We start from the raw sequence: 21709 nt of genomic DNA, 5'->3' as shown, positions 1-21709 counted from the left end.
CTTGTATTCTGTTTGCCAATATTTTTATTGAGAATTTTTGCATCTATGTTCATGAGGGAGATTGGTCAGTAATTTTCTTTTCTTGTTCTATCTTTTCCTGGTTTTGCATCAGGGTGATGCTGGCTTCTTAGAAGGAGTTTGGTAGGATTCATTCTTTTTCTATTTTATGGAAAAGAAGCAATGGTGTTAGTTCTTACCTGAAGGTCTGGTAAAATCAGCAGTGAATCCATCTGGGCCTAAGCAGTTTTTTTTTTTTTTTACTTTTTACATATAATGATAGAAATCATCAAGAAAATATTACAAAGATAAAACTACAGAGTTTTGACATTTTAGGAGACACAATTGGATTTTCAGCTAACAACTATACAGTAATATTTAAATAAGTCCATTTGTTTTATGTAAATAAATACCCTAATACAGTAGAGTCTCATAGTGGCTTGACAATCATCAATTTGATGCTTTGGAGTTAATGTTGTTAATAACTGTTCAAACTCTGGCAAGTTTAGATATATCTTCATATTGAATTCCTTCAACTCTGCATCCTTTCAAAGGACCAGTTTCAATAACTATAGTAGCTGAAAAAGTCTTCTCATTGATGGATTCAAGGGTACCTTCATTTCCTCTGTAGCCACCATTTAAAACTAGAATTCTTTTTTTTTCCTGGTGCTGGAATTACTGTCTCTAAATAAGTCTGGTCAAGTTTCAGCCTGTCTCCAGAATCAATCATCTTTACAACAGCTGTGTACTTGTCAATTACTTCCTTCACAACTCCCCTTTTCCTGTGATATTTCTCTCCAAGTTTTTTAGTTATGATTTTCACAATGATTTCAGGTTGTAGCCAGTAGTCTGTTCGGGCAGTTCTTTTCTTTTCCTCTTCAATCTCCATGATTTCATCCAGTGCAGACTTCTTTTTCTTCTTCTCTTTAGACTGAGCTGAGCTCTGCCACGAGTCTTTCTGCTTCACTGAGGCAGCACTCCCGAGTGTCTTCAATGCACTTGGTCCCAAAGAACTGGACTTGGAAGAGGTCGCCACTGAGCCACATGCTCCTTTGTTCAGATTAAACGTAACTTTTTCTTCATCATTCTCTGTGCTTAATTCTGTAAAAACAGGGACCTCCTGCTCCTTCCCCTCCAGCCCTCTTCTCACTTGTTCCTCAATAAACTTGGCAGTTTTTTCTTCATCATCGAGGTCTTGTTTCTTCTTTTTTTTCTAATTCCAGCTTCCGGGGAATCGTTTCTGGATCTCTGTCTATGTACTGAATGTACCAGCCTTTTGGTGTCTCATCCACTTTACATAAGCCCTCTCTGCCCAGCGGCCTAGTGAAGTCCGTCAGCGTTTCCCACTGCGTGGCGTTCATGTGGATGTGCTCGCGGGGGCTGATGTACTCGTTGTAGACGATGTTGTGGACTCTCTTAGTGACAAAACGCCTCCTGAGAAGTTCTAGAAAGTCGTTGCGGAATTACTCTGAAAAATAATCCATAAACTGCTGAGGATTTTCTGAGGCCAGCAGCAGTTGTCTCTGATGAGATTCAGACATACAATGACACTTAAAGCCATTCTCCTCCCGGCACTGCTTCTGGCACATCTGGCAATACCAGCGCAGCTTCTGCAGACCTTTGGATTTGATCCTGTTGGCGATGGCCTTGGGGGTCAGAAAATCGGACTTGCCCATGGCGGCGACGGGCAGCAGCAACCGCAGTCACCAGGCAGGAGCCCTAAGCTGTTTTTAGTGGAGAAATTTTTGATAACTGCTTGGACCTCCATGCTTGTTATAGGTCTATTTAAGTGATTAATCTCATCTTGATTTAATTTAAGTAGGTTATATATATCAAAGAAATCATACATTTCTTTCAGATTTTCATACTTTATGGAGTATATGGTTTTATAGTATATCCCTATAATTTTTTGAATTTCTATGGCATCTGTTGTGATGTTACATTTTTCATCTCTAATTTTATTAATTTGTGGCTCTTCTCTCTTTCTTTTGGTCAGATTTGATAAGGGTTTATCAATCTTGCTTATCCTTTGAAAGAACCTACTCTTTGTTTAATTGACTCTTTGGATTTTTTTTTTGTTTCTTTTTCATTAATTTCTACCCTAATCTTTATTATTTCTTCCCATCTACTGACTTTTGGTTTGCCTTGTGCTTCTTTTTCCAAGGCTTTAAGGTGAAGCATTAGGTCATTTACTTGCAACCTTTCTAATTTCTTAATATAGGCACTTAAAGGTATAAATTGCCTCTTATGACTGCTTACATTGTGTCCCAGAGATTTTGGTATGTTGTGTTCTCATTATCATTTGACTCTATAAATTTGTTGATTTACTTCTTGATGTCTTCATTGACCCATTCATCATTTAGTAATGTGTTGTTTAATTTCCATGATTTTGTGTATGCTTTATAGCCTTTCTTACTGTTGATTTGTAGTTTGATTCCATTGTGGTCAGATAGAATGCAAGAAATTATTTCAGTTTTACTGTATTTGTTAAGATTTGCTTTGTGTCATAATATATGGTCTATTTTAGAAAATGTTTCATGTGCTGCTGAAAAGAATGTATATTCTGCCACATTTGGATGAAATGTCCTGTATATATCTGTTAGGTCCATTCCTTCTATGACCTCATTTAGTCCAGGTGCCTCTCTGTTTATTTTTTCCTGGGATGACCTGTCAATTGATGAGAGTTGGGTGTTAAAGTCACTCACTACCACTGTGTTTGGTGTTATCTGTGACCTTAGTTCTAATAGTGTTTGTTTGATGAATTTGGGGGCCCCTAAGTTAGGTGCATATATGTTTAGGATTGTAATGTCCTCCTGTTGGAGTGTGCCTTTAATCAATATAAAGTGACCTTCCTTATCTTTATTAACTAATGTCACCCACTACCACTGTGTTTGGTGTTATCTGTGACCTTAGTTCTAATAGTGTTTGTTTGATGAATTTGGGGGCCCCATTTTAGGAGCATGATAGGAGATTTCTGGTCTGTAGAGGGTTCCAAGTCAGCTTGTGACCAGGTAAGACCCTTCCCTAATGTATAACAGAAGAGGAAACAAAGCTACCATAAATCAAGAAGCAACAATTAACCAGCCCAAAATACAGCTTATTTAAGAATGGCAAATCTGGGCTGGAGAGATGGCTTAGCGGTTAAGCGCTTGCCTGTGAAGCCTAAGGACCCCGGTTCGAGGCTCGGTTCCCCAGGTCCCACGTTAGCCAGATGCACAAGGGGGCGCGTGCGTCTGGAGTTCGTTTGCAGAGGCTGGAAGCCCTGGTGCGCCCATCCTTTCTCTCTCCCTCTATCTGTCTTTCTCCCTGTGTCTGTCACTCTCAAATAAATAAATAAAAAATGAACAAAAAAATATTAAAAAAAAAGAATGGCAAATCTGACCATCCATCAGATTTAACATATAATTTATCCTGATATGAAAGTTGCAATTAGCACTTCTGTTTCAGGCCTATAGACCAGGTTTATTAGGCGGGTACTGACCTGGTGTAATCCCAGTTTCCTTTTGGGATGATTTTGGTCTCTGTCTGCTTCTGCTTGAATCCCACTGTCAGTTCAAGTAGGCATGGCCAGGTTCCTGGACCGCTGCTCTGTTCACTGGAGCTGGGCATTGGCGGTGGGGGAGGGGAGGCTTCCGATGCTATTCTAATTCTCTCACTGTTCCATGTGTTCTTCTGCCTTGTGATCTGCTCCTCCATTGTTCACTGCCGTTCTCCCTTCACGTTTCTTGAGTTTGCGGAGAGCTGCGGTGTGAGTGGAAAATCCCCTCATCTAGCTTTTCCTGTGGCTCAAGCTGAGCCTGGCAGCTGGCTGGCATGCCACTGCCACGTTCCTGTGCCACATTCCCACAGACCTGCTGGAGCTGCTTCTGTGTGGGCTCTGGATGCTCTGGATCTCTCCTACTTCACCACTGCCATTTCAATTTCCTATGCTCCTCACTTTTTAGTAAAAGTACGTATTTTGCTGTTTTTTTTGACTTTCCCCCCTAGGCTGCTCTGGAGTGGTACCTATGCCGCCATCTTAACTGGAAGTCCCCAGGAGAATTTCTTGAAAACTCAACTCCAAGTACAGCAAAGAACAGAATGAAATCCATAAACAGAAATCTTTCCTCAAATGAAGTAGACTGCAAAGACTAATTCCCAAAAGTTGTCCTCAGATCTCTACATGTGTTCTGTAGAACAAGTGTTCATGCATACAAGTTGTTTTTAACTTTCAAAAAACTTTTTATTAACAACTTCCATAAATATAGGCAACATACCATAATCATAATACCCTTACAGCACTCCACTTCCCCCCCTCTCCAAAATCTCCCCTCCACTGAATTCCCTCTTCTTCCCAACTAGTTCTATATTATTGTCAACATTTTACCCTCTTAATATGTAGGTCTTGTGTAGGCAGTGTCAGCCACTGTGTGGTCATGGATATTAAGGCCATTTTGAGTCTGGAAGACAGCATTGTGACCACTCCTCCCCTTCCTGTGGCTCTTATATTCTTTCTACCACCTCTTTCAGCAACATTCCTGAGCCTTGGAGGCTGTGATGGAGATGTCTAAATGCTGAAGACTTCACTTTTACTTCTTCTCAGCAGTGTTTATGAGTCTTCATGAGCTTTGTCTAACCCAAGTGGCCATCATCACCTAAAGAAAATCTTAATTATAAGTGGCTTCTGGGTACATTATCCATCTTCACAAGATAAGTCTGACCAAATTCCCTCTTTTTTAACATACATATTACTAACTAGTGAAGAAATAGGTTTCCATATGGCTTATTCATAATGTCTCAACTTTTGATTAACTTTCCTCCCACTCCCCCTCTCTTTTCTATCTCTCCATTGACCACACTAAGACCATCACACTGCCAGTATTCTGACCCTCCATATTGTACTTTTTGTCTTTCTCATTTACAAAAAACTATGTAACTATGTGTTTCCATTTTTCCTAGTATCAGGAATTTTCCATTCTTATGTAGTCTAAGGAGTTGATGTGGCAGTATTTTCATTATCAATTTCACTAGCAATTTCAACATTATCACAATAAACTCAGTTAAAGCAGTGGATTGGATAAAGACACAAGAAGTTCTAAAATATAATGAGGAAGGTTTAACTTTTTTTAAAAAAGATGTTTTATTTATTTTTATTGTCAAGCAGGGAGAGATAGAAGACAGAGACAGAGAGGATGGGTATTCCAGGGCCTCCAGTCTCTGCAAATGAACTCCAGATGCATGTGCCACTTTGTACATCTGGTTTTATGTAGGTCCTAGGGCATTGAATCCAGGTCCTTGGGGTTTGCAAGCAAGCATCTTAATGACTAGGCCATCTCTCCAGCTCCTTAACTCTTTTATATATTTATTTATTTTTATTTTTGTAGGGTAACACACATATTTTTTAATTATTAGATATGGACATTAGTTTGTATGTAAACATCACATGTTGGTACCACCATTTCCCTCCTTCCTGCTCCTTTTATGAAGAGGTCTTCCTTATTGGGAATGCAGGTCAATCCCATGGGAATTGTGGGTTATGCATTATGTGGGGGCAGTAGTCAGTTATTATAAAATTGTGATTACTTACCTCTCAGTGTTTTGTGCTATTCTTTTTCTTGTTTCCCCAATTGTTCTTAGTTTCAGCTGGGGCTCTTTTGAGGTATGATGGGGTGGCTGTCTCTTTAGGATCTATGTCTATCTGAAAAAGAGAAGTTAGCATCAGACAAATGAGATATCCCTTACTTTTTTTTTTTAAAAAAAATTATTTATTTGAGAGCGACAGATACAGAGAGAAAGACAGATAGAGGAAGAGAGAGAGAATGGGCGCGCCAGGGCTTCCAGCCTCTGTAAACGAACTCCAGATGCATGCGCCCCCTAGTGCATCTGGCTAACGTGGGACCTGGGAAACCGAGCCTCGAACTGGGGTCCTTAGGCTTCACAGGCAAGTGCTTAACCACTAAGCCATCTCTCCAGTCCCCTTACTTTTTTTTAATAGAGAATTTAATAGGTGTAGGACCTCTTGTAGCCCATGATTGGTGGTAGCTTGATAATGGAGAGTGGGCTTATGTTTGGATATGGTTCTGACTTGTTTCCCAGCTCCAGCTATGGGTCCCATACCACTGAGGTGATTATTTAGCCAAATCAAGAATACTTGGTTTCCCACCATGGCTGTGCCCCACTATTGCACTTGTGTGAGCATCACAACAGGTTATTTGCTGCTAAGTAGGTTAGACCATGAGTTGCTTGGACATATATTGGTCATTTTACCCCAATCGCCCATGTAGCACCTTCTGCCACTAGACATGCTGACTGTCTGGGGACTGGCTCTCTTCCAGCTTCCAGCCATGCCATTCCATTTTACATGTCAATTGCATAAGGTGTCTTCAGCAGTAGGGTCTTTCCACTAACCTTTGGTGGGTCATCAAGTACTCTGACAGCAATCTGTCTTTCTTTTAGGAAACCTTGTAGGTCTCTCTGATCTAAAGCTCATTGTGGATGATAGCCACATGCTGGTACTGGGAGTTACAGGTCAGTGCCCACTAATAAAAGGAAGAATAATATAACTAATATAAAAGAGTTAGAGAGAGACAGAGAGAGAGAAGCTGTAGAAGATTAAGGTTAGTCTTCATGATACCCTCTTCAGTGTCTTGTGGCTCAGGTGTTCCCCCCCCTCTTTTTTTTGCCAGGAAGATGGTATGCAAAGGTGAACCATTCATAGGGTTGGTCCAGGAGAAACTCAACCCTAGGAAGGGCATCTCCATCCACTGTTAGAAACTACACTGATTTGGCTTCAGAAAGTTCAAAACTTGGAGAGCCAAGGTGGTTCACTATACTAATACCACAGACATTGTGAGATTCTTCTCTGTTTCCATTCTTGTAGATTGTACTTGATTTTTAATGTTTCTGTCATTGCTTGCAGCACAGTGGTGTTAGGTCAGCTCTACATCCCCCAATCTTGACTTTGAAGGTAAGGCATTCAACTTCACAGCGATCATTCAGTTTTGCACATTGTATTCTTTTCGAAACAGCTCCCCTGGCTAAGTGAAGAAAGTAGTTGGTTTATTTACCCTGTCATTTGTATGTAGAAGCAAAATAACATCATAAGGCAAATTCAGAGTTCTTCATTACAAAAAAATCTTTTAAAGACAGCATATAGGCAGATATTATATAAACAGATGTGTCTGTCCTCAGATTTTCACTAAAGTATATGTAATATTCTTACTAATGAATTAGGAAAGATAAAGCAATTTATCAGCCCAAATCATAGATTATATAGAAAATGACTGCCTCTTTCTATGAAGATGTCACTGTATTTATTAATTCCACAAACAATCTTTTCCATAATATTTTCTTAGTATTTTCAAATTAATAGTGTCTGATATATAGAAAAATTTAAAGTATGTGAAGTTTACATTGTAGGCAGATAAATAATAGACTATATACATTGTCAGGTAATCTTAGACTTTCATAGTTTTAAATATAAAACTAACCCAAACAACCTTCTGATTATTCTCATTTACAGAAAGGAAATTGAAGCACAGAATTCAAATAGTTTATAACTATTAAAATTAAAATTTGGGGGCTGGAGATATGGCTTGGTTAGGGCACTTGCCTGCAAAGCCTAAGGACCCAGGTTGAATTTCCCAGTACCCATGTAAGCTAGATGTACAAGGTGGCACGTCTTCAGTTTGTTTGCAGTGGCTAGAGGCCCTAGTGTGCCCATTTCCTCCCTCCCTCCCTCCCTCCCTCCCTCTCTCTCTCTCTTTCTCTCTCTCTCTCTCTCTCTCTCTCTCTCTCCCTCTTTCTTTCTCTGTCTCTTTCAAATAAATAATTTAAAAAGGTACAGTACTAAATAGATTGACCTAATAATCTATGTTTTTTCAAATTGATCAAAAAATCACTCCCAGCTCTGGGAGTCTATGTGATTATTGAGGTAATCGTGGCTATAATTTTAGTCCATTATTATAATTGGGTACAAATACGAATGGACTGAAGCTTAGAGAAAGCAAGATATTAGGCACCTGCTTCTATACGTTGATATGAATAAATTGGAGTCCTGGTGGGAGAAGATGGAGAACACAGATTACAATGTACTTTTCTATCTTATATCCATTGCCTGATATCTACATAAAGAGGTGAAAGGCAGAAGCTAGTGCAATAACTTTATAAGTGACAGCTTCAAGCATAAGGACACCATTCTGTGGCTGTTCTTCAGTTCTAGTTATGTAAGATTTTAAAATTCATTGCAAACCCCATTTCCCAAGAACCCTTTCTGTATTTCTGAGCTACTGTCAAGCTTCCATTTTCATGACTTCTCTTAATTTTTTGCATCTTTTATGGTATTTTGGAAAACAGTTTTGTGTTAAAGGTATGTGTATATCTTCCTGTCTCACACATTCACATTATTATACAATTTAAATTTGCTGAATGATTTTACTCTTATAGTAAATCTATTTTTTATCAACAAAAGACTAATAAAGTTCAAGAAAATTAAAGGCAAAGACTATGTCTTAACATAATTAATTACAGTGCTCAGAACAATATCTTGTAAGTGGCAAGTACACATTTAATATCTATTGATTTGCTAGAGCAACCAAAAATAACACACAAAATAGAGAATAGTAGAGTTTGAAAGAGCTTGCCTACCAAACACAAGCCCTGTATTCAGTCTCCAATACCAAAAGAAAAAAAAATAGTAGAAGTTCAGCAGTCATGAAGGGACAGGATCTTTGGTATTCATCAAGAAACTGCAATAAGAAAGGTTACCCAACAGAAAGAATGAAGGAAGGTTTAGGAGAACTGGGCATCTGGCCATAAAGCTTTCTTAGGAAACACCATGATTGTATTGAGCAAAGAGAGTGAGTAAATCAAGATGTGAGTGATAATTTCCCATTCATATGTGAGGGCCAACAGAAGGTCTGAAGTAATATGATATTTGGCCCTTGTAATGAGACATGGGGAAATGATCAATTACATACCTATTACTAACTTTAATTCAGGCTACAAATGCTTTCTATACCTAAATTATTAAGTGTGTTTAGAGGTGACCTCTGATTATTTCCTCTCAGGTTAAAAGCTCTTTTGGCATATACTGAGATGTGTTGAAGATTACACAACTATAAAATAAATCTAAACATATAAAGAAGTCTAAACTTCTTGGTGCTTCAAGCTATGAAGGAATTTAGTAGATGTCCCTCTTGTTGGAAGTGATATGATTTGGTGTGGTTTAATTATTTCATTTATGAGTTCAGAAAACATTTACCAGTCACTACTTTGGCCAGAGACTTTTGTAGGTCATATGGATGAATGATTTTTTTTTAACTAAAGTTGAACTTTCTTTTCAAAAGACAGATCCCGAACAAAGTACCACCTTACTTCTCCAAGGATTTTCTTCTTACCTGGGCAAATTTGACCAAGAAGAATGAGTTCAGCAAAAATGGTGAAGATTCTCATGGCTGAAAGCGTCAGTGGAGAGAAGATGGAGGTGCACTCACTGGGAGTTCAGCTCTTTATCAAGGACAGTTGACTCAGACACTTTCTACTGCCATAAGATGGCATTAAGAAAGAACTATTGTTCATGCGTCACTGGATAGTGTGTGGGCTCACAGACTGGATTTTGTCTAAGTCATATTTAGAGAAGGAAATGCAGACAAAGAACCTTGTCTTCCTGCCTCAAATCTGCTATTCCTTTTTCCTGCCTAGGCTTCTCCCATTTATCTTTGCAAGTCCCATCTCAAATATCACTACTTTTACAAAATGACCTACTCATTTTATTTCTGCATTAACATTTGCATATAACTTGCTCTTATTTATCAGTTCTTAGCTAATTGGTACCTGGCATAATTTTTTTTTTTTTAGATTTTTAGCTTATAAAACATTAGCTCCCACCAACAGACACTCAGTCCATAAAAGAAAAGTGCTTGATTGTCACTTTTTCCAATCATTTCTTATATCAGCATTTTGTATCCATAAGTGCTCAAAATATATGTGTTGATTTACTAATTGAAAGTGGTATACTTAGGACAATTCATGACTAGTCAAGAGATTAAATAGGAATGGATTAAATAGGAATTATTGTTTACAGTTTATACAAATTAAAAAATAAGGATAATTGTTAATATTCCTTCAACAAACATTTGTGTGGCATTACCCAAGTGTGATTTTATAACATGGATATGGAGTACTAAAAGATACTGATTTTATCCTAAATACAAAGGAGTTGAGGATCTTAGGTGGAAGAGTTATCACAGAGAATGAAAGCCTAGAAGTTTTATTTTCAATAAAGTGAGGTGACCTCCGCACAGACCAGTTCTGTCACTGATAGCTAGTTAAGCTCTGGGAAATAAAAAGAAACCCACCTAAAGAATTTGAAGCTGAAATAAAGCCAGGCATACTTTGGAGAAAAGATGAAATGTAGTTTTGGGACCAAAAAGAGAATGAATTACTTACAATTTTGATGTGGCACAGAGAAGAGCTAAACAAATAAAACAAAATCTACCCTGTTTGTGAATTTAGAACAACAGGACAGGACCAGGCACTAGAAAAGTGTTTAAGATGACAAATCAGAAGTATCAGCCAAGACCCTGGCATATGAACTGGTGTGGGACATAAACCCTCACAAAACAAAGCTCTGAGTAAACTGTACCACTATGGAGTCTGAAGTGTGAGTGTGCTTTTCGTGAGGAGTAAAGCCAACATCGAACTGTTATCTACCCATGAGCCCAAGACAGAGTTATGTCCAACTATGCCCAGCCATACAGAGCCTAGGCTAAGATTGAGAGCTGTACTCATCTATGAGAATAAACATCTATCCAAGTTATTGAGCTATAGGTTCAGTTAGTGACCCTGTTCCAAAAAAGTAGAATGGAGAGCAGAGTGATTCAGAGACACCTGATTCCAACCTCTGGCATCCACATGCATACCCACATGTATACATTCATAACCCCTCAAAAAACACACACGCAAAAAAGTAACAAAAATTTTAATGAGACAGTTTCCTACATAAGTTGTACAGAAAGAATTTAATATGGACATCTAATGAGAGAGTGTTGCCAAGACTGAGATATAATTGTTACAATTAATGAATAACAATAGATAACTGTATCAAAAAATTAAGTGGATAAAAGAATATATTTTATTCTGGAGAATTGTCACTCCATATATCTATATCTATCTCTAACTATATCTATATCTATCTATCTATCTATCTATCTATCTATCTATCTATCTATCTATGGTGTCAACTATATTAGTTATATGAAAATTACTACTTGGGCTTGAACATACCTTTAAGTAAATAACAGACTCCCTGCATCTCAATTTCTTGAGGCACAAATAAGGATAATAAATTTATTTCAGATAATCTTGAATGATGTCTGATATGCTTGGAAAAAATTTATAAACACCTCACAGTGCTATCTGAATGAAGAGCCATTAAGGACTCACTCAGGTCTATATTTTTATCATCTGAAAATTAAAACTAAGCAAAGAAACAAATACAAGGGTAGGGCAAAATGAGAACAGCCCTAAAATACATTTGGTTTGTCACCATATTAAGCAATATCGCTTCTTGAGAATCTATCCAGCCTTCTCTGCATTGAGTGCCCCTCCAGTCTTGCTTCTGTGGTCAGTAGGGAGAATGTTTCATTCATAAACCTTCAGCCGGCAGCAGAAAAAGTTCAGCTTACAATTTCCTGCAATCTTCTCATCTTGCTTGCACTCCTTCCTGCATTTGCCCCGACCGAGCCTGCATGTCTCGCACACAGCAAACTCACCTGTGCCAAGAAGGAGCCAGTGAAATGCTTACTGGGGGGGGGGGGGTAAGGGAGGAGTATGCCTAAGGTCACCACAATTGAGAGGTTCCCATGTGTAATAATGAAGAGCACTTTCAAGAACTGCTAAGAAGTTGAAATAGCTCCTGCTTGTCACTGTATGGAGCTAGAGTTATGAAAATAAGTGATAACCACCATCTCCAAATGTTTACATGCATGCATGGACAAAAGTGAGTGGCAGACACAATAACATAATCAAAAAGAAACATACAAATGCCTGCCTAATATCATTGAGCATTTGCTACGTAAAGTAGGAAGGATACTTTATGGTTTTGGAAAGATTGTTAAAGATGGAGTTAAGATTTTTAGGCTCTGTTCTTGTTTGGGCTGTCTTATTTATTTGGTAGACATTTGAGGACTATATATCAACATCTTTAATTTGCTTAATGATCAAATAAAATAGCTTATGTGATATTTGTGCTATAACTGTACCTACCTACAAGGGGACTCTGAAGATGAGATTATGTACTCCATATGCTAGTGTTAATAAGGGCCTGGCACAGTCAACACTCTATTAGAAACATTTTGTATGTATCTTATTCTGCAGTGTTGTCTAAACTCTTAAATTTTGTTCATTAGTTAAGGATATTCTAACCTTTCTTTCAATTATGTTTACAACTTTCTATTTTCCCATATAGGAAGACTCTACACACACAAAGGTCTGTGGTTAACTACAAATAGACCTTTTGTAATGAATGTGGGTTTTCTCAACCCACCCTCACTATTCTACTTGATCTTCCTTGTTCCAGAAACAAATATTTGTGATAGGTCATATCAGACTGAGATTGTATGAGAAAGTGTGTTCTCATGGCAATGGGAAAAGTCACTGGGTACATTTTTCTATGGCCAAAGTGAAGTGTTCTACATTGAGAGACATCTTTATCACACCATCAAAGATTGAGGGACTACAGTGGAAGACGTGATAGAAAAAATGCAAGAGTCAAAAGATGGGGAGGAGTGCTTTGGAATGCTATCTTCCAGATAGGAAATGGCTGTTGCATTCAAGACTTCACAGTGTCTGATGCTATCTACACAAGGGCAAAAAAACTGATACCAAAATAGAAGAAGAACTAATTGGAAAGAACGGATTCATTGTCAGGGGCAATGGAGAGGGAACAAAAGAAGGTGGTAGGAAGTTATGATCAGGGCACCTTGTGAAAATATATGTATTATGTCAAAAAAGTTTTAAAAATGATGGTCCAATTGCAAAATACACTTCTGAGAATGGAAAACTCCAAACATGATTCTGTCTGTAAGAAGAACAGAACATGGAGTCAGTACACTGGAATATAGGCAACTCTATTTCCACAATTGCAAACCTTCCTTGGCTCTGCAAGTCAAGGACATGGAGAACTAACAGGTCCTGAGTCCCCAAAGGAAAAGGTATATATAAGGGAATTATTTTACCTCCTGGAAATGACTGGGAATGTTCAAGTCCTGCTAAGCATCCTGAATTAAAAACAAAATGCATGTTAGAAAAGAATATCAGTACAAGAAATGCCATTGAATAAAAGAGGATTTACACATGTGACCTTGCTGCCTGGGGATTTTTGATGACAGTTGCCATTTTTATCCTATTTCTCAAGTCCCATACGTCTGGTAACCAGTAAGACCAGTGTATATCTTTAAAAGATACTACATGCCTTAGCTGGTTCTTAGAAAATGTCACTACAGGAGGTAGATAGTTTAATTAGTCAAGTATTTGCCTTGTAAACATGAGGACCTGAGTTCAATCACTAGTATTCATGTAAAACAAAACACAGGTGTGGTGCACTGCATCTATAATTCCAGTGCTAGAGAGACAGAGACCGGAGGATCTCTGGGACTTATTGGCTAGGCAATCTAGCTTACATGATGAGTTTCAGGCCAATGAGAGACCCTGTATTGTAAAAGCAATTGGAAAGCTGCTAAGGAACAATTCCTGAGGTTGTCCTCTGGCCCCCACATGCATGTACACACACATACCTGCACACATCTATGCATACACTCACACACATACAAACACAGAGAAAATATCACCTGAGGAACTACTTCTGGGGTTGTCCTCTGGCCTCCACATGCATACACACACACACACACATACATACACACACACACACACACTCATGTACCAAACACAGCTATGCATGCATTCACATACATACAAACACAAAGAAAATGTCATTACAGGCCCATGACATTCCCATGAGAAGCCTAGTGGGAGCTGACCATTCCTCTCAGTTTCAGAGTGCTACATAGAGGAATCATAAAGTTTATGATCTGCCTCATAACACCATTAAATTCCATTGATTTTTATTTACCTGATAGCAGTTGAGCTAAAATGAAGAACAAAGCCAAACCAAAATAAAAGGGCTTTCTGCTTGGGGCCATCTTTGAGGGGAAAAGCTTCAGATGATAATACCAGATTTCTCTGAGAAGACAGAAAGCATTTATATTGGCAGCCAGGGATATGCTTTTGTTCAGTGAAGCAGATCAATACAGAAAGCCACTACACGCTCCATTTCTCAGGATCAAGGGCTGAGGCCATGGTAAACAACCTTAGGACCCACCAAGCCTTACTTTTGGGGTGGCTGACTGGTCCATAAAATGAAATGAATACCTGGCTAGGACCTGGAAGACTATGGGTTGGGTACATTTCTGCTGTAGGAATCCAGAGAACAACTGGTTGTTGTCCTCATACCTTTCAGCCTTAATGTTGGGGTGTAGGGAAACAAGGGCCAATGGACACATTCTACTTGCCTCTCCAGGTTGTTATCAGGACCTAATGTGACTCTGATGCAGAAGTGTTTGCTGACAGAGTCTGGGAAGGTCCTGAAGGAACCTGACAAACAGAAAGGGAAGAGTAACTACTATTTTGCCAAATTAGCTTTGAATACTATACTTGGAAGATATCACAAATAGACCAAAGTTACAATTAGAACCCTTTACACATTAAAAAACATGAGTATGGTGCTGGTGAGGTTACTCAGTGGTTACAAGTGATTGCTTGCAAAGCTTGCCAGCCTGGGTTCAATTCCCTAGTATCTACATATAGGCAGATGCACCAAGTGGCACCTGTGTCTGGAGGTTTTTTTTCAGGGACAAGAGGCTCTGGGATGCTCATAATCATCTCTCTCTCTCTCTCTCTCTCTCTCTCTCCCCCTCTCCTCACACATAAGTAAATAAAATTATTTTTTAAAGACATATTGGGGCTGAAGTAGTTAAAGTTACTTGCTTGCAGAGCCTGTTGACCCAAAATTGACTCCTCATCATGCATGTAAAACTGGAGGCAATGTGGAGCATGTCTCTGTAATCCCCGCCTGCCTATGACAATGGCAGGAAGAGCCAGGAGAAGCTGAAGTTCATAGGGTAGCTCAGACTTTGACCTAAAGTGGCAAGAGACTCAGTCTCAATGAAGGTTGGAGCTGACCTCTGACCTTCACTTGTACACTATGGCACAAGTGTGACCAAACACATACACATAAATAAATTTTTTTAAATTATGAGTATTAAAAGTAATATTTGTGTCACTGCCTGGTCCCCAAGTAAGTCCAGCTTATTTTTACCTTGTAGCTCATCATTACATGATGGTTTGTTGTTCATTCTGGGATGCAAAATAAAATAATTAGAGAAATATATCCAGGCCTAGTGGCAAGTGCCTGTAAGCCCAGCTATTCAGGAGGCTGAGGCAGAAGGACTGCAAGTTTAAGGCCAGCTTGGGCCCCTTAGTGAAATCCTAACTCTGAATAAAAAGTAAAGAGGGTAGGGTAGAAATGCAGGTCAGTGATAAAGTGCTTGCTTTTCATTCGCAGAGAATTCATCTTCAAAGAAAGAAAAAAAGAAGAGAAAAAACATACACTATGAAGTCTACCAGATACCTACCAAGTAGAATACCTTGGGCAGGGGATGGCAAGATGGCTCAGTGTTTAAACATGCTTCCCATGTAAGCATGAGGGCTGGAGAGGGTCCAAGGCTACCCAATTTGGATTCTCCCAGCATCCATGTAAACTGCTGGGGTTGTCACATACCTCTGCAACCTCAGTTCTGTGGGGAGTAGGTGTCAGAGGACTATTAGGGATTCTGAATAAAAAACAAAGCAAAATAAACCAAAACAAAACATGGTAAGAGAGAGTCCTCGAGGAAAACTAGGTAGATGAGCTATGAACAATGGAAGGGGAATATCTGACATTCTTTCCTGGCCTCTGAGGGTATTGAGGGGGAACATCAGATATTCATATGCATATTGCTACCCACACCATACCACACACACACACACACACACACACTTACTGCTTAATATTTCCACTTCTACTTCCTTATTCTTAAAATTAAGATATAATAATGTTATCTACCTCATAGGGTATCTCAGAGGACTGTGTATGGGACAAAGTGATTGTTATTACTACTATAACATTTGTATATTTTCTATATGCCTTCCAGAAACTCACTAGAAACCCCTTTTCATACCCATTAGTTTGTATTCAGCCTCCCCTGACTTAAAAGGAAGCCTAGTGGGAGCTGACCATTCCTCTAACATTTGAATATTTTTTCTACGGTTTATAAATATTTCGGTTTCAGAGGTGGGCATGCATGGAGAATGGAGGACTTTGAGTACATAGGCATTCTTTTTTATAACCTGGGTTGGCTTCATGGGCATATAATTAAAACACTGTGTCCCCAGCCCACCTGCTTGGATCTTAATGTTCTGATGCTAGCCTTGAAATTTTGATAGTCTGCCTTTGAATGCGTGCCTTGCAAATTAAGAGTGAGAAGACAGTGCAGGGTGTGCTGGGACCTGGGAACCTCCGCTCACAGGTGTTCCAGCAATCGTTCCCGCCCCCTCACTGTACTGGTAGGGCTCTTAGCCACATCACTACTGACTGCTGGCACCCCTAGCTTCCTGCCTGTTGCAGTCAGGTTCGATTTGCTGGCAGAAATCACCTGACATCCCCATAATCCAAAGTCTTTTTTGTATATTTTAAATTTTATTTATTTATTTTAGAGCAACAGACAGAGAGAGAAAGGGGGAGGGAGAGAGAAAGAGAAAGAGAATGGGTATATCAGGGCCTCCAGGCACTGCAAACGAACTCCAGATGCATGTGCCACCTTGTGCATCTGGCTTATGTGGGTCCTGGGGAATCAAGCCTTGAACTGGGTCATGAAGCTTCACAGGCAAGCACTTAACCACTAATCCATCTCTCGAGCCCAATTGAAGGTCTTTTAACTGAGCCAACACCCCCCCAAGAGATTCACCCCCCCCCAAAAAAAAACCCATAATGGCACAGAATAAACATTCACACTGCAAAGACGGCATTGGGCATAGCAAAGACATATTTAACCAATACAAGATTTAAACAGGGCAAATATCAAACTCTGTAACTCCAAGTCCTATGACTGTAGTCAGTGACAAGTCTCCAAGTTCGATAATTCTAACCAGCGACAAGTCTCTGGAGTTCCAATTCTGCCCCTCCAGCTAGGCTACTCACAGTCATGGAAAACTTCATTTGGGGCCCGGCAGCTCTCCTTAGCAGCCATCTCATGGTCCTGGCATCTCCACTGGGTCTCCACTGCAATCCATGGTTCATCCTCATGGCCCCATGGGGTCTCCATGCAGGCAACCAGCAAACCTGCTTCACATTGCCCATGGCCATTTCCAAAGCACAAGACCAGGTTGCAAATTAAATGACCCTCTCTTTCCTGCATTTCTTATATTCCACAATACCAGGCACGGTGCTAATTTGTTAATCCACGGGGGAATAAAGAAGACTTTGAAGAACAGGACACTGAGCATTCAGACCTCTTTAAAAGAGTCTACATTCTTCCTCTTGTCCCAATGCAGATCAGATGGCCCAAACTCAATGGTTGTAATGTTTCATATAATTGCAGTGGGATGGGCAGCTGTTTCAGCCCAAAGATGTCTTTCTGTGCCATATCCCTTTGCACACACACCAGTCTGTTTGTAGGCACTGAGACCCTGCACAAGTTCCCAGGACATGGGCATAACAGAAAGCCTCTCACACAAACTGCTTGTAGCCCAGTCCAGACAAAGCTCCTTTACACCCTCATAAGCCAAACATTCTAACCCATAGTTATTACTGCATTCAGGTCTTGCAACTTTGACCAGAAGAACCCATCAAACTGTACTTATAGCACTGCACAATGTCTCTTAAGTTAAGTCTTCAAATTCATCCACATCCCTCCTAGAAATCAGGTCCAAAAGACCAAAGCCACACAGTCACGTGTCTAGCAGCAAATGACACCACTCTTTGGTACCAACATTATTGTTGCAGTCAGACTCACATTGCTGGCAGAAATCACCTGACCAAGAGAGGCTTTGGGGGAATAAGGGTTTATTTTGGCTTACAGACTCAAGGGGAAACTCCATGATGGCAGGGGAAAACAATAGCATGAGCAGAGGCTGTACATCACCCCCTGGCCAACATAAAATTTAAAATAGCAAAAGGGAGTGTGCCAAACACTGGCAAGGGGACACTGGCTATAATACCCATAAGCCTGCCCCCAACAACACACTACGTTCAGGGGGCATTGATTTCCAAATCTCCATCAGCTGTGGACCTAGAATTCAGAACACCTAAGTTTATGGGGGAACCTAAATCAAACCACAACATTGCCCATGTTGCTTCTTTATTTCTACCTCTTTCCAGCAACGACCTGAGACAGCCTGGGCCCCTGGTATCTCAGGCAATGCATGGTGGTTACCAGCTCCTCACTGGGTAAACTGTACTATGGTATACAGGAGCTCGGCAGGAACAAACTTCTTACCCACTACAAACTTAGTAACCAGTGCACTCAAGAACAGAATCAGTCTAGTTTTTGGTATTTTTCCTATCTCTGTGGAGAGATGGCTGGCTTGATCATGGCTTGGGTGTGACATAGGTACAGTGCTTGATTAGAGGAGATATCAGGAGACAGGGGGCCACATGTATACACACAGGAGAAAAACTGGTGTCCCCAGAGGGGAACTTATGGGGATCTGCAGTTGTCTCCTGAGTATTTCTATGCCCAAAAGGTGATTATAAATACAAAATGCCATCCATGTATGCTGGCACATACATTTTCAACTGGATTACTCATAAGTCATCTTGGTGCACAAAAACACTTAATAGTAAGGTAGGGAGGGGGACCTAATAGGAGGGTATTGTATATCTGTAAATAGAAGAACAGATTGATAGTGGTGAAAAGGCCTAAGTGAGGTTAGGGGAAGAGACTGAGTAAAGGGAAGGTGGAGGAAGGGCTAATCAAATCTAAGAGGATACAAATAAGACATATGGAAACCTACTTTTTGGGCAATGGAACACTCAGAAGCCATAGATCATTACTAGAAAATTTTCAGTGCCAGGGATGATATACCTTTCAGTGAGTTGTTGGCCAGGGAGGTCCCTGATGCCCTCAAAACATTATAGGCCATTGCTGAGGCCCTTGCTTTCCCACCTGGAATAGATGGTAAGACCCTATTGCTGAAGACTACACATACTTGTGCTGCAAGGTCACTGAGAAATCCAGCTGGAGCCAACATGAAAACCTCTTCCATGTAGACCAGCTGGCAGAAAGCTAGAAAAAGCCATTCTGCATGTAGTTTAATGGGAGAGATAGAAATTACCAGTGAAGACACTCAACAGTAGACACTGCAAGCCTTATATTTGGCTAGCTAGGCCAAATGAGCCAATGGGTGTAATAGTGGCTTGTCTGTTATGGGAGAAACTGACTGCTCTCTAATTGGACTGGAGGTCCTGATACTGAAAGCCTACAACAGGGATAGTATGTGCCCTATGGGTAGCATCTGCTGGTGTCTGGCTAAATGTATATACCCTGCTTTAGAATAAATAAATAAATAATATATATTTTTAAAAAGCTGATGAACAGCTGGGAATAAGGTTCAACAGTTGAAGGCATTTGCTTAAAAAGCCTGATTGTCTGGATTCAATTTCCCAGTGCCCATGTAAAGCCAGATGCACAAAGTGGCATATGTATCTGGAGTTTGTTCATAACTCAGGAGGCCCTGACATGCCCTTTCTCTCTCTCTCTGTCCAAAATAGTTTTTAAAATTCTGATGAACAAGAGATAGAGAGATTGCTCAGCAGTTAAGGCACTTGCCTACAAAGCCTAAGGACCCAGGTTCCATTCCCCAGTACCTTCATAAGACAGATGCACAAAGTGGAACATATGTTGAGTTTGTTTGCCATGTCTAAAAGCCCCGGTGCACCCATTCTCTCTCCCCCCTGACCCTCTCTCTCTCTCTCTCTCTCTCTCTTAAAAAAATAAATAAAATATTTTAAAAATGAGAAAAAATCCAGGACTGGGAAGATGGCTTAGCAGTTAAGGTGTTTGCCTACAAAGCCAAAGAACCCAGATTCAATTGCCCAGTACCATGTAAGCCAGATGCACAAGGTAGTGCATGGATCTGGAGTTTGTTTACATTGGCTAGAGGCCCTAGTGTGCCCATTCTCTCTCCCTCTATCTCTCTCTCTCTCTTTCCCTCCCTCCCTCCTTCGCTCCCTCCCTCTTTCTTTCTAAAGATAAAAAAATGCACTGAGAAATCCTGCTGGAGCTGAGCTGAAAACCTCCTCCATGTAGACCAGCTGACAGAAAGCTGGAAAAAGCTATGATGCATGCAGTTCAATGGGAGAGAGAGAAATCAGAAATCACCAGTGAAGATACTCAACAGCAAGCCTTAAATTTGGCCAGCCAGGCCAAATGAGCCAAAGGGTGCAATAGTGGCATATCTTTTATGGGGAAACCAACTGCACTCTAATTGGACTGGAGGCCTGCTCCATGGGAGGGAATACATTCCTGATACTGAAAACCTACAACAGGGATAGTCATGAGCCCTAGGGGTGTAACATCTGCTGGAGTCTGGCTAAATGTATATATGCTTACCAAACTGCCCAGTAAGCATTTCTCTTAATGTTCATACCCACATATTAATGCTATTCTCACTTTTGGTTAAAGAACCTTCTCTTTTTAGATGGCAGTGACCTTGGGATGACTCAGAAGGCACAATGGTGCTGAGAAGAAGTGACAGAGGAATGCTCAGCACTGAAATACCCCTATCACACCTTCCAAGGCTCAGGGTACATTGCAGAAGAGGTGGCAGAAAGAATGCAAGAGCAAAGGAAGGGTACGACTACTTACAACGTGCTCCTCCAGACACAAAATGGCATGGATATCCATGACCTCAGAGAGCCTGACACTACTTACACAAGGCCATCATAATAGGAGGAAAAGATCATGACATCAAAATAAGAGAGAGACTGATTGAGAGGGGGAGGGTGTATGATGGAGAGTGGAGTTTAAAAGGGGAAAGTGGAAGAAGGGAGGGAAATACCATGAGATATTGTTTACTATCAGGGAAGTTGTCAATCAAAATAACAAATAAATAAATAATAAAATAAAATAAATAAGGAAGTATGTGCTGAGGTCATATTGTTTGCCAAGTAGGTACATCTCACAGAGTTTGAATCTGATTTGGGCTCTATCTGACCAGTGTTCGGAAGTTCTTAATTGGAGTACAATGCCATATGTTTACCCTCTCTGCACAAAAATATGAATTTTGGTGCCTGATTTCAAGCTTATTAAAACATAGGCATAAAATTAAAATCAAGGGGAAATTAGAAGGTCTATGGATTTTAAAAATGCCTGTAAACCTTGCACACATGTAAATAGTATTATAAGTCCAAACCCCTGAATGCCAGAGTCTTCTGACATATGTGCCTGCACACAGGCACCCGTCTCCGCCCTACTGTATTCTGTCATGCCACTTTTACTGCTTGGGAACTTTCCAGGAACAGAAAGAATGGTGAGCTGTAGGCTGAGTGACACCCACTGAGGCTGGTGGGCTCCACTCAGCAGTACATGGGAATATTCTCATTTTTGATAAGCCTCACTGATCAAGACACTTTAGT

The 21709-nt window shown here is 40.1% G+C and overlaps 2 protein-coding genes and 1 pseudogene across 2 annotated transcripts; all 3 read right to left on the bottom strand.

Moving 5' to 3' along the window:
- Positions 1–486: 486 nt before the first annotated feature.
- Positions 487–1675, bottom strand: LOC123453582 (annotated as a pseudogene).
- Positions 1676–6882: 5207 nt separating this feature from the next.
- On the bottom strand, positions 6883–9429 carry LOC101617202 (beta-defensin 107A-like). The gene is made up of 2 exons (XM_004672940.3): positions 9375–9429; positions 6883–7013 (listed from the first exon to the last, which is right to left on the bottom strand). The coding sequence occupies exons 1-2, from the start codon at positions 9427–9429 to the stop codon at positions 6883–6885; spliced, it is 186 nt and encodes a 61-aa protein (XP_004672997.3).
- Positions 9430–11619: 2190 nt separating this feature from the next.
- Positions 11620–14177, bottom strand: LOC101617499 (beta-defensin 12-like). Its single transcript, XM_004672941.3, has 3 exons — positions 14108–14177; positions 13215–13256; positions 11620–11750 (listed from the first exon to the last, which is right to left on the bottom strand). Exons 1-3 carry the CDS (start codon positions 14175–14177, stop codon positions 11620–11622), a joined length of 243 nt encoding a protein of 80 aa, XP_004672998.2.
- Between the last annotated feature and the right edge of the window lie 7532 nt (positions 14178–21709).

Source organism: Jaculus jaculus, chromosome 12 (assembly GCF_020740685.1).
Source record: "Jaculus jaculus isolate mJacJac1 chromosome 12, mJacJac1.mat.Y.cur, whole genome shotgun sequence".
Classification (NCBI taxonomy): Eukaryota; Metazoa; Chordata; class Mammalia; order Rodentia; family Dipodidae; genus Jaculus; species Jaculus jaculus.
Note: the sequence above shows the minus strand (reverse complement) of the source record. Positions and strands in the feature narration are given on the sequence as shown.

Excerpts from the sequence above, each read along its gene's own strand:
- LOC101617499 (XM_004672941.3), bottom strand. The coding sequence starts at position 14,177 with ATGGCCCCAAGCAGAAAGCCCTTTTATTTTGGTTTGGCTTTGTTCTTC. Across the intron at positions 13,257-14,107 it reads TTTAGCTCAACTGCTATCAG|GATGCTTAGCAGGACTTGAA; the intron begins GTAAATAAAAAT and ends TTTTTAATTCAG. Across the intron at positions 11,751-13,214 it reads TTCCCAGTCATTTCCAGGAG|GTGAGTTTGCTGTGTGCGAG; the intron begins GTAAAATAATTC and ends TTCTTGGCACAG.
- LOC101617202 (XM_004672940.3), bottom strand. The coding sequence starts at position 9,429 with ATGAGAATCTTCACCATTTTTGCTGAACTCATTCTTCTTGGTCAAATT. Across the intron at positions 7,014-9,374 it reads TCTTGGTCAAATTTGCCCAG|CCAGGGGAGCTGTTTCGAAA; the intron begins GTAAGAAGAAAA and ends TTCTTCACTTAG.